At 60.1% G+C, this 11,206-nt stretch overlaps 1 protein-coding gene across 4 annotated transcripts in view; it reads left to right on the top strand.

The window, feature by feature from the left end:
* The first annotated feature begins 411 nt into the window (after positions 1-411).
* The window catches only part of SRCIN1 (SRC kinase signaling inhibitor 1), a 71,278-nt gene continuing 60,483 nt past the window's right edge, over positions 412-11,206 (top strand). For 3 of the 4 annotated variants that reach the window (XM_057717099.1, XM_057717098.1, XM_057717101.1), the window contains exon 1: positions 2,639-2,893. In XM_057717099.1, the coding sequence (XP_057573082.1) occupies positions 2,770-2,893 (124 nt within the window). In that variant the 5' untranslated portion in view covers positions 2,639-2,769. Of the gene's footprint in view, positions 626-2,638; positions 2,894-11,206 lie in introns of those variants that run through there. The other variant, XM_057717100.1, reaches the window with a different exon arrangement.

The raw sequence follows: 11,206 nt of genomic DNA, 5'->3' as shown, positions 1-11,206 counted from the left end.
TCCAGTTGGCAGAGGGAGAGGGAGCTGGCCCAGGAGGGAAGAAGTCAGGGTGCCGACGGTTGGGGTCGTGTGTCCAGACGGTGTGTCCGGGACACGGCTCTTGGCTGCCCTCCTGAGCTGTCAAGCTGGAGCTGGGAAGGGCCCCTCCTCCTCCTCCCCTGGCCTGGCCACCTAAGTTACTGCAACTGGAGATTAATCTCTAAGGGGCATCAGACTTGCCCTGAGCCAGGCATGTGGTTGGCTCTGGGCAGGCCTGGGGGCGGGAAGGAAAGTGGGAGAGCTTGGATTAAGGCTGAAACTGGGTAGACCAGGAAGTGGGGAAACCGGTTTGTCATTTGGGCCACTTGGGGTGGGGTCTCCTGTCCTGCCTCTCTGCCTGCCTGCCACTCTGCCTGGTGGCCTACAGCGGAGAGATGTGCTGTGCCCCTTTCTTGCTCCTCTAAGGTGGCTTTAGGACTACCGGAAGTAAATAAAAGGAGCAGGGGACTCGGCCCGCCTTCCCCTCTCCAAGAGAAGCTTGGGAGAGAAGGGACAGGACAGAGAAGCGGAGAGAGAGAGGGAGCAAGCAACCAGGACAGGAGGAGGAGGGGACAGAGTAACCCAGAGAAGTCTGTGGAGCCAAGAGGTAGGCCAAGGTGGGACAGGGAGGCGGTGGGAGCAAGGCAGGCGCGGGGCAGCGCCGGTGCTCTGCAGGCTTCGGTAGAGGTGGCAAGGGTGTCGCCAAGTGAGGTGTGAGAAGGGGCAGGAGCTGGAGCGCCCTCCTTTGGGGTCCTGCTTAGCCGACTGGCAGACTCCCTCACTCTGCACTGGCCCCTGCAGTTGCAGCCGACGCCTGCAGGAGGGGCCGCAGCCCGAGCTGGGGGCAAGGAGACAGCCCAGCAGGGGGCGCCGGGGGACCGGGTCCCCCAGGCTGAGACAGGTCCAAGGAGAGGGCGAGGGGGGCGTCCCGGCAGAGGAGGGTCCAGACTCTTCCTGCAAAGGGCGGCTGTGGCTTTCGGAGGTCACCCTGGTTAAAGAGCAGTCCCGCGGTCCCTCTCTGCCCCGTCCCTCCCCGAATGCTTCTCCATCCCAAGGCGCGCCCCAGATTGGGGACCGAGAAGTTTCCGCACCCTCGAGGTGCACCCCCTCCTCCGAGGCCAGCCCCAGGCTTTAGGCATTTGTCTCTATCATGGCTTGAGGATTGCGCGGGATGGGAGAAGCAGGTGCAGCAGGAGGGGAGCGTGAGCGCGCCCCGCACCCCCGGCCGGGCCGCGCGCCGCGGGATCCCGCCGGGAAAGGGGAGGGCGCGAGGCTCCGGCCCCCTCCGCTCCCAGCTCCGCGGCACCCCGGCGGCCCTTTGTACGTTCCGGCCACACGCGCGTGCCCGCGCCGCGCGCGCTCCCGCCCGCAGTGACACACCCGCGCCGGCGCGCGCGCACACACACACACTCACACACACACACACACACTCGCTCTCGCACACTCGGTGACACGCCCGCGCGCGCGCGCACCCACACGCCCGGCCGCCGGCGCCCTCCCAGCTGGTCCACCCCGGCGGTGCCCGCGCCCCAGGCCCGCCCGCCTGGCACCGCGCCCCGGGGCTGGGGCCCAGCGAGGAGCCCGCGAGGCGGCGAGAGGGCGAGCGTCAGGCAGGCCGGCCCGGGGCCCCCGCCCCCTGCGCCCCCGCCCGATGGGGAACGCTCCGTCCCAAGGCATGTCCCTGTCTCTCTCCTTCCTAATGTGCCTCCATGCTTAAGTGGAAGGTATTTCTGTTTTCTTTGTGTGTTTTCCCCTCGGCCGGGGGCGGGGGCGGCGGCCGGGCCGGGGAGGCAGCGGCCGGCGGGGCGAGGGATGCTCGGGGCTCAGGTGTGTGAAGGGCAGGGGACCGCGGCGCACCGGGCTTGGGAGAAGGACCTGGGCGAGAGGAGTGCTGGGACCAGAGAGGGGGTCCTGCATTGGCGAGGCTGGAGACCGGGTGGGGAGGGCCTCGTGAGGCCCGGAGAAGGGGGCCCGAGGGGTTAAAATTTAAAGGGGTTTGTGTAGAGGGGGGAGGGAGAGAAGAGGAAGGGGGGTGGATGGTGAGGAGAGTGGGGGAGGGCAGTGGTCCATTCGAGGTGGAGGAAGAGGAGGATGGGGAAGAGGCGAAGGGGATAGAGAAGTGGTGGGAGCATCAAAGGCCTCTTTCCCCCAGGTCCCAGAATGGGGTGCACGCCCTTGGATGGTGGTGGTAGGCGCTTTGTGCCAGCCCCCCAGGGCAGGAAGAGGATGAGTATATTCCAGGGTTGGTTGCGTTGCCGGGATACAAGCCTGTATTCCCCCCCCCCCCGTCACCTCGAGGCCCTAGCCCTGGAGACCTGGGAGCCTAGGCAGCAGTTGCAGAAACTGGGGACCCGCTCCCCGCTAGGCTGGCGGGTAGGGAGGGGCCACGAGAGGGAGGGGCTGGGGGAGGGGCCATTTGATCTTAAGCCCTCCCCTTGCAGAGACCAGAGGGCAGGGGAGGGCGCCCCCAGCTGGGGAGAGCATCTAGGGTGAGTGAGGAGGTAGGGACTGCTGGAGGCTGAGTGTCAGAGGGCGGGGCTGGGGAGGGGCCGCGCTAAGCCCCCCCTCCCCTCCCACGCACCCCCTTGCTACGTCAGAAGCTCCCGGGCCAGCTCCGAGTCCTGTCGGTGGGGGCAGCAGGATGCTGGTGGAAGCACAGGGGGCCGGCCGGGTGCCTCCGCAGCTCGGCTGGCAGGGTCCGGCGGGGCGTGTGCGGCTGCTGGTGCAAGCCCCCCCGCCCTACCCCTCCCCATGCAGCCCTGGCAGTGCCTCCGGCGCTTTGCCCTGGCCTGGTGGGAGAGGACAGCGGAGGGCAGCGCCCGATCTTCCAGGGAGGAGGCTGGACCGAGGGACCCCGGGGGCCGAGGGGAGCCAGGTGAGCAAGAACAGGGAGTGTACGAGGAGGAGTTCCCGGGCAGTCAGTCCCTCTGCCCAAATACTAGGGAACCAGGAGGTCTTGCAGCCCCCAACTTTAAGGGAAGTGGGTTCCTAGCCTTTCAAAGGATGTTGGAGCTACTGTTGTATTGGGGAGGGAGAAACAGCTGAGGGCTGGGAGTGGGGTGTAGATGACCAGACTTCCAGGCTTGTGGACCTGAATATTCCTTGGTGTTGGGTTTGAGCACTTTGGGGCAGGGACAGGATGCCTTCTTTGCAACTCTGGGTATCTTGGTCTGGGTGACCTTGAGCCAACTGCTTAGCTATCTAACTCCGTGCCTCAGTTTCTCTCATTCCCTTCCCTATCCCTCTTGCTGGTCTTAAAGAATTGATGGTACATTTGATGGAGACTGTCACTGTGAAAATGTGGGGCTTCGTCATCGTTGGTGGCAGCTGTGATGGTGGTGGTTTCTGGCATGGTTGTGCCTGTGTGCATATGTGGGGGGCAGTTATGGTTTATGTGTGAGGTCTTTTGCTGGTTCTGGTTGGTCTGGGGCCACCGTGGGCAAGTGTCAGTGTCCGGCATTCATACCGGAAGGAAGGCCCCAGGCAAGCTGAGAGTTGCTGGGGCAGAGACTTAGCTGGTGGCCTAGTGTAGAAGCAAGGGATGGGCATAAGGGGAGGGGGTTCCAAGAATAAGGCTACCCCCTCCACCCAGACTGCCTGGCACCCAGGCACCACTGGCAGCAAGTGCAAAGGCTTTGCCCTGGCTTCCTGCCACCGTGCCTTGGGGACAAGAGGGTCTTTGTCCAGTGCTCACCCCCCACCCCCCAGCCCTGCTTCTTCCGCCCTTACCATGATGCCCAGTTCTCTGTGATGACCCTCAGGGCCGGGATGGAGAAGCAGGTCCCCATGTGCTCTGGAGATCAGGAAGAAGCAACTGTGGTCCTCAGGCAGTGCTGAGTGGAGATGGGGAGCTCTTCTAGGGGAAGGGTCCCTGGGAATGAACCATTGGGAGGCTTGCCCCCACCCCATGCTTTCTCTTTGCCTCCTTGCCTAATGCAGAGGAGATGGGGTCTGGGGTCTTCATGGCCTGATTCCTGCTGGGAATCCAGGGTTCCATGTTTCTTAAATATGTACAGGGTGCAGAGCTGGGTGCTGCGATACAGAGCCTGAGATGATCTCTCTCTTTCCCTCTCCCTAGCCAGGGACCCACCCTGGGAAAAAAAGGTTTAATTAGGACCATTGATTCCTTCTTTGGCTGTGGGCATCGATCTCACCGGTGTGGTCAGAGCTGGGGGTGATGTTGGCATGGCTGCCATCTGCCCAGTTCGAACCTTGGCTTTCTCTGGCAAAACCCAAGCCTAGGCTGGAGGGGGCTGGGCTCTTTGAAGTACCAGATCTGTTTTGGCCCCATCTCCACCCCAGGCTAGGTCTTGGGGAAAGAAAGGACGTGAGGCTGAGGATTTGCCCTGAGGGAGCTGTGTTTGGGGTTCGAAGATTATCCTGAGTAGTGGGCATGGGGCTCAGGAATGGAGGGGCAGCTTGGTTGGAAAGCAGACAGGAGGCCACTGAGGGGGCAGACAGAGAGTTCAGGGGAAGGATCCGGAGCTTGCCATTAAAGCTTCGCTTTCGAGGAATCCCAAGCACTTATCTCCTCCAAACCCTGGCAAGGAGATCCGATTTCTTCCTTCGTTTGTGTCTTCGAGGCCCGGAGAGGGACAGAGACTGTCTCAGAGGCTCAGTGGGCCTGGGCCTGGCCTTTGAGCCTGGCTGCCTGACTGAGTGGCCCCTGCCTAGGCACAGGGAACTGAGGGTGAGGCTCCTGGCAGCCTTCCATCTGGTCTCTGGGTTTGGTGGGAGGTGGGGGGCAGATTGTGCCCCCACCCCCCAGCCCAAGCCCTGGCTGCCCGCCTTGGGTGGGCTGATGCAGGTGCAGGCTTCAATGAGCCACTCAGATGCTCTTTGAAGAATCCCTTGTTGGCTTCCTAGGGCCCATTCGAGCAAAGATAATAAAAATCTGGCCGTCAGCGGGTTTGAGGGCTGCACTTGCTTCCCCTTCTTTCATTCCCAGCTCTGAAAAGCAGAGATGAAGGCTTTGGATTTGGCTGGGAAGCAGCGCTTGCCTGCCCCGAGGGAGGGAGGGAGGGAAGGAGAGCAGGAGGGAGGCAGAGGAGGGAGGACTGATTTCCTGGCAGCCGGGGGATTTGCTGGGGAGGTGGGCAGAGGGGCAGAGACCCTGTCCCGACTCCTGCCGGACAGTCTCAGGCCTTGATGGGGCTCCTACACCCCTTGCTTGGGCTCAAGCCTTGTCCTTCAGTTCCGGAGCCTGGGAGCCCTGCTTCGGCTCCACTGCTCCCATGTCCCCCCTTCTTCTCCCCAGGCTCCCCCACTTTCTTCCCCCTGGTGCCCCGCATCCCTGCCCCTCCATTTCTCCTGCTCTGCCCTTCCCGCTCTCACTCCTCTTTGTCTCCCCTCCTCTGCTCCTTAGTCTCCCCTTTCCTCTCCGTCTGCCCCCTCCTATCTGCCTGTCTTCTTTCCTTAGCATCTGTCCTGCTTTCTAGGACTGTCTGGAAGGTTGAGAAGCCACGTTGTTGTGGGGGAGGGGGGAGACAGGAGCTGTAGCCACGGCAGGGGATGGAAGGGACGGGCCCGAGTTGACTGGTGTGGCCTGGCAGGTGTCATAGTCATCAGAGTCCAGGCGGAAGGGGGCTGCTGAGCACTTAGAGGTGTGTGTGTAGTGAGGGCGCCATCCCCTCCCTGCACACAGCGGGCACCTTGGCCTGACATTGGGCTTCAGACACTCAAGTTCTCCTGCCGCCTTCTATTGCTGGGCTGCCGCAAACCATGCCTCCGGCCTCTGGCCCCTCCACACCTCTGGTCACCTACTGTCCCAGGCATCATTGCCACCCGTGCCCATGGTTCCCCTACACCCACTACCCAGGCTCAGAGAAGGAAGAGAGGGGTCCGAGGGAACCCTGTACAGGCCCTGTGACCCCCTTCACCGTCTTGTAAGCCCCCCATATGAAAGACAAGACTGTCATGGAAAGAGCACTGGACCTCGTTAGGATCCTTCCTCAGCACCCACATGTCTGCGTGACCTTGAGCAAGTCCCTTCCTGGGAGGGCCTCTTTCCTCACCTGTGAAATGAGGGGGCACGGGCTGGCTCCTCTGCAAGGTCTCTTCTGACATTCCACCGATGTTGTGTCTCTCTTCTGGGTGATTTGCATATGCTTTGCATATATTAATGGTGCCTGCTTGAAGGGGGAGGGTGCCGCCCACGGGGACCAGAGTCCCACCCACCACTCCGACTCCCCTTGCCCATTGGCCCAGGCTGTCACTGCTGGCATCTCCCAGAGGGATGGAAGCCGAGGGCTGAGAATTCCCTGGGGAGGTGGCTCCTGTGTTCCAGCCATGCTAGAGGCAGCGTGGGGTGATAGCCCTCGTGGAGGGGACCCCGGCCCTCATCACTCCTGCTCTAAAAAGTCCAAATGGGGAAACCAAGTGGCTGTGAATTCACTGCAGTTGCCTGTGGCTACCACAGGGTGTGTGAAACCCCACCGAACCTGGCAGAGGGCTCAGGGTCCGCGCACTCTCTGGATGCGCTTAGCTAGGTGTAAGAGTCCCTCCTCTGGCTTCGGCTGCCTCCCACAGACCAGGTCAAGTCCTGTCCTCTTGTGCCCTGCCCACTTCTGCTCAGGCCCCTGGGCTCTGGATATGTGTGGATTGGAATTTGGACCTGAGGGATGGTCCCTGAGAACAGGATCATTGCAAGTCTGGGCCCTGTCTGGTCAGCAAACCACAGGGGAGGCCCCGTGCTCCCTGCAAGGGTCACAGGCAGGGAGAAGCTGCGGCCCTCAATTCTGCACCCACCTCCTTCCGCCCGGACGGATCTCACAGGCCTCCTCCCCTGCTACGTGGTATATACTCTGTGTCTGGCGCAGGGCAGCACCCTGCATCCCCGCCCCCAAGCTGCCTCGGTTCCTTTCGCCCCCATAATGCCCATCACGTGGGGCAAGACTGGGGTAAAGGTTGGCAGCCTGGAGAAGGTAAGGTGGGCCACGGAGTAAGGTGAGGGGCAAAATTCCTCTCCACCGCCACGGAGGACGGGGCCAGAGGAGATGCAGCAAGAGGGATCGAGGTTAGATGTAGTCTCAAGGAGGAACTGATTTCTCAGGGGGCAGATTCATTTCTGACCACAGAGTTGTGGTGAAGCTTAAGTGAAATAGTAGATGAAAATGTCCAGCACCGTGTCTGACACATAATACACACTCAATAAATGGTATGGGGAGGGAGAGAATGTCTCCGAACCCAGAGAAGACCCTCCCTTAACCCTGAGACGCAGGATTTTGCAGGGGATGGGGAGTCGGAAGGACAATTCCCAGAAGAGCTGTTTCTGCCACACTCAGGCTGCTGCTTCCCCACCGCAGCTCTCGTGCCCCACGCGCACCCTGGGCTCAGGGCCCAGCCACCCTGGGACACCCTGCCCTCCTCCTCTCTGCTGCAGGTGGGCAGACAGAAGGGTTTGGAGGCCGAGAATTCTGTTCTCCCCCTCCCCCTGTCTTTGTACAGGACAGCTTGAGAGGAAACACGCCCACGCTGCAGCAGGAGGAATCGAGGTTAGATGGGAAGGAAACCTCCCGGTACATGAAGGGTGGTTGCTCCGAGGGGGTGTTTTTGCATCTTTTACCTCAGTGATAGGTGTATATGAGCGCAAGTAGGCTAGTGTTGCACCTAGGGGCAGGGAATTGGTTGGCATGACCTTTGAGGTGACCTTTGGGCTATCCTAAGGAAATTGATAGATCCAGTTTAATCTTCTTGTGGCTGTAATGACAAGGACTCAGAGCTGCCAGGGAAGAGAGGGGGACAGGGAAGTCAGTCTTTGATCCCCCAGGGCAGAGAGGTCAAGTGCAGGGTAAGGAGCAAGCATGGGAGCGGTGTCAGGTTTTCTGCCTCCCCTACTGCTGTGTGACATTAGGCAAGTTAGTTGCCCCTTCTGGTCTTCTGTGTCCTTGGTGTGAGAAGAGGGTAGAACTAGAGAATCTCTAAGGTCCCTTCCAGCTGTCACAGGTTCTACCTACCTCCTCTCTCCTGAGATAATACGTGCCTGGCCACACAGAGGGTGGGAATAATACTTCCCAGCTCCAGCTAAACCAGGAAAAATGGAGATTTGACCCAAGAGAACATTGGTGCTTTCGTGCGCTTGCGCATGCCTTACCAACAGTCCCTCCTGCTCTGAAGGCACACATTGCCTAAATCTGTCCTCTCAGCCCAGAGGATGGGTAAGGGAGAGGCTATAGAATTCAGCTACCGTCTGTTTTCCTCCCACCCCAGGGAAAAAAAAAAAAGCTTTGCTGCACTCCGTTCCAACAAGGGACCATAATCCAGTCCATATTTTCTTCTGCAGAGGCACTTCCAGCTGGTGGCTCATCTCCCCCCACAACCTTTCACTGGTTCCTGGTAGCCTCAGTCACCTGGTCCAGTTGCCTGCATATCCCGGAATGGAGTAGCATTAAGACTGGAAAGGAGCTGGATCTTCACATGCCTGCCTTCCTCACCTCTGCAAACATTCCCATCCCAGCACCCTGACCTCTTTTTCCACACCAGCCACTGAGCATGGTGGAGACCCCAGGCCCAGGGGCCCACAGGGGGGCCCACAGGGGGGCCCCCGGAGCCCGAGACCCCCACGGAGCGGCCCTAGCTGGAGATGTTTGTGTAGAGCCTAGGAGGCAGTGGGGGGTGTGTCCTGCCATCTCCTTCCACCCCAGGGCGGCTGATAATTGCAGGCACAGCAGGCATCTGTGGCGTCACCCCAGGCACCAGCATCTGCCTCATTGGGGAAGAATTAACGATCCCAGTTCATTGGGAAGGCGTTCCACGGCTCATTGAAGCCCTTGCAGATACATCCGGGCCTCTCTGCCTTCTCTCTGGGGCTGTCCCCTGCCTTGTCCTCCCCCTCCCAGTGGCCAGGCTGGCCTGATGAGTCCCCATTCTTGTCCCAGCCTCCTTCTAAGTGGAAAGCTGGGACTCTGAGGAAAAGCCGGAGCTGTTAGGACTGACAGTGACTCTCGCTTTGCTTCCCTCGACATTTTAGGCTCTTCCTAGCATGAGTGCTCGGGAGATTTCTGGATATTAAAATGAGAAGAGATCTTTGAGGGGCTTCCTGGAGCCTCTTTCGTGATGCAGGTAGGAGAGTAGGAAGGGGGCTCCCGGAGAGCCAGAAGTCACTTAAAGATGAAGCTCGGGAGATCCTGAACCCAGGAGCTCCTCCTCCACCCCTGGTCCCTGGGCAATTTGCAGCCTAAGGTTGGAATTATCTGCCTCCCACTCCTAGGATGAGGCAGAAAGAGACTGAAGCGAAGCCTTCTCCTCCACTTGTCCATAAAAATAGTTTATGCTGGAGCATGGGATGGAAAGAGGTTAGACTTTAGGCAGAACTTCCCAGGGGGCAGGGCACTGAATGGGAGACAGCCAAAGCCTGCGGAGGATGGAAGGGAAGCAGTTCAGCTCAGGGGTCGAGAGCTCAGGCTGTGGAGTCAGACAGATCTGGGCTGGCATCCCAGCCCCAATACTCATTCGCTGTGTGGTTTTGGACAAGTTCCTTCACCTCTCTGAAACTCAGTTTCCTCATCGGTAAATTGGGGCAGTGGTTTCCTCACAAGGTGAGTACCAGGATTAAATGAGGTAATTTAGGCAGAGTTCCAGGCACATTGTGAACTTTCAGTAAATAGTAACCTCTTCGTCTTCATCATCCTCACTGTCCAGTTGAATGAATGATCGGGTGGCTGTTCTCCTAGGAAGAAGGGACATACATGAGAAAGCTTCTTTAGTCTTATCTAAAACCCAGATTCTCACCCCATCCTGTGTGGAGCTGGGCCCCTGGGGCTGCCACTTGAGGCAGGTGTTGAGAAGGGAGACAGCCTCTTGGGTCTTCCTACTCCCACCTTGCGCCCCTCTGTCCACCTGCCCCTTCCGTGCCCATCCCCATCCCCCCCTGCCTCATCCAGGAAGCCCTCTGGGGCTAGATATGTTACTGAACATTCTTGATTTCTTCCCCCAGTGTCCCAACATCTGGGTACAACAGCTGCTTCTCCCCGGGATGCCTGCGTCTTGGGTAATCGGTGGGAAAATTGGAACCATGAGATGGGCAGGGGGCTCTGAGGATGCTTGCAGCCAGACGTGATGTGGGTGTGGATGGGTCTGAGCCAGCCAAGTGAGAGCTGGGCCCAAGAGGGTGCCCGGGCCGCAGTGTCTCCGTGCAGGAAGGGTCTTAATGCCGCGCACCCCAGGATGAAAGGCAGCAGACAGGAGTTGCAGCACGAGGGCGGCAGAGTACAGTTAGAAGGACTTCCTGCAGAGTGAGAGGGAGGCAGCGTGATGGACATCTGAGGGGGGCCCTGCCCTGAGAGTTTGAGGATTGGGTGAGCATGGGGGCAGGAGCTGGGCACAGGGCTTTGGGCAATGTGGGCAGGGACGTCATTTTCCTGCACAACCCCTACCATGGCAAGAGCGTGTGCGCGTGTCGGGTGTGAAGGACCTCTGTTTCCTCTGCTGCAGGCAGAGGAGGGGGCCTTCCTCAGGGTTAGCGGGTGAGTGGAGCAGATGGGGGTCTCTTGGGCTGGGAGGAGGTTGTCAGCAGAGCAAGGAAGACCCCTCTGACTCAACCCACCAACCTTCCAGAATGAGGTGTCCTTGGCTGGGGGAGGCAGATGGGCCCTCCAAGGTGCTATCATTTGGGGTCTTGTATGGGTCCCCAGTAAAGAGCGTGCACCCATTTCTGGGAGGAGAACCAGGCCTGGCTTGTTGGCTGTCTATACTGGGGACCCCGTTCTGGGGACCCATATGTTTTCTGTGTTGTCCTGCTGTCTGTCCTCCTGTCTGTCTCCCACCAGTGTCTCTGCCCCTTCAGCCCCTGCTCTTCCTCCAACACCCAGTCTCTGTCCTGCCTGCCCCCCAGCCCTCAGCGACCCCAAAGGGACAGCCCCTAAGGCTCCACCTTGCTCTGCTCTGTTCCCTTCTCCCCCAAGGCCCCTGACGGGCCCATCCCACTTTGGGAGCCCTGCCCCGGCCCCTTCCTCTCTCCAGCTCCTCTCCTCCGGATCTGGGCAATCATTCACGACTTTCCTCCTTTCCTGTCCCTCACCCAGGGCTCCAGCGTGCAGCGGGAGGGAAGCCTCCAGGACTCTGTTCCCTCTGTTTAAAGTCTCCAGGTTGGTAAGCCAGGAGGGGGGCCTGTCCCCACCATCCTGCCTCCCTCAGCTCCCTAGCTGGTGCCTCTCCCGAGCCTTGAGGGCCAGAAATGGGGGAGGGGGCT

The sequence above is a fragment of the Hippopotamus amphibius genome, chromosome 17, assembly GCF_030028045.1.
Source record: "Hippopotamus amphibius kiboko isolate mHipAmp2 chromosome 17, mHipAmp2.hap2, whole genome shotgun sequence".
NCBI lineage: Eukaryota > Metazoa > Chordata > Mammalia > Artiodactyla > Hippopotamidae > Hippopotamus > Hippopotamus amphibius.
The sequence above is the reverse complement of the archived record's forward strand: the minus strand, read 5'-3'. Positions and strand labels throughout refer to the sequence as shown.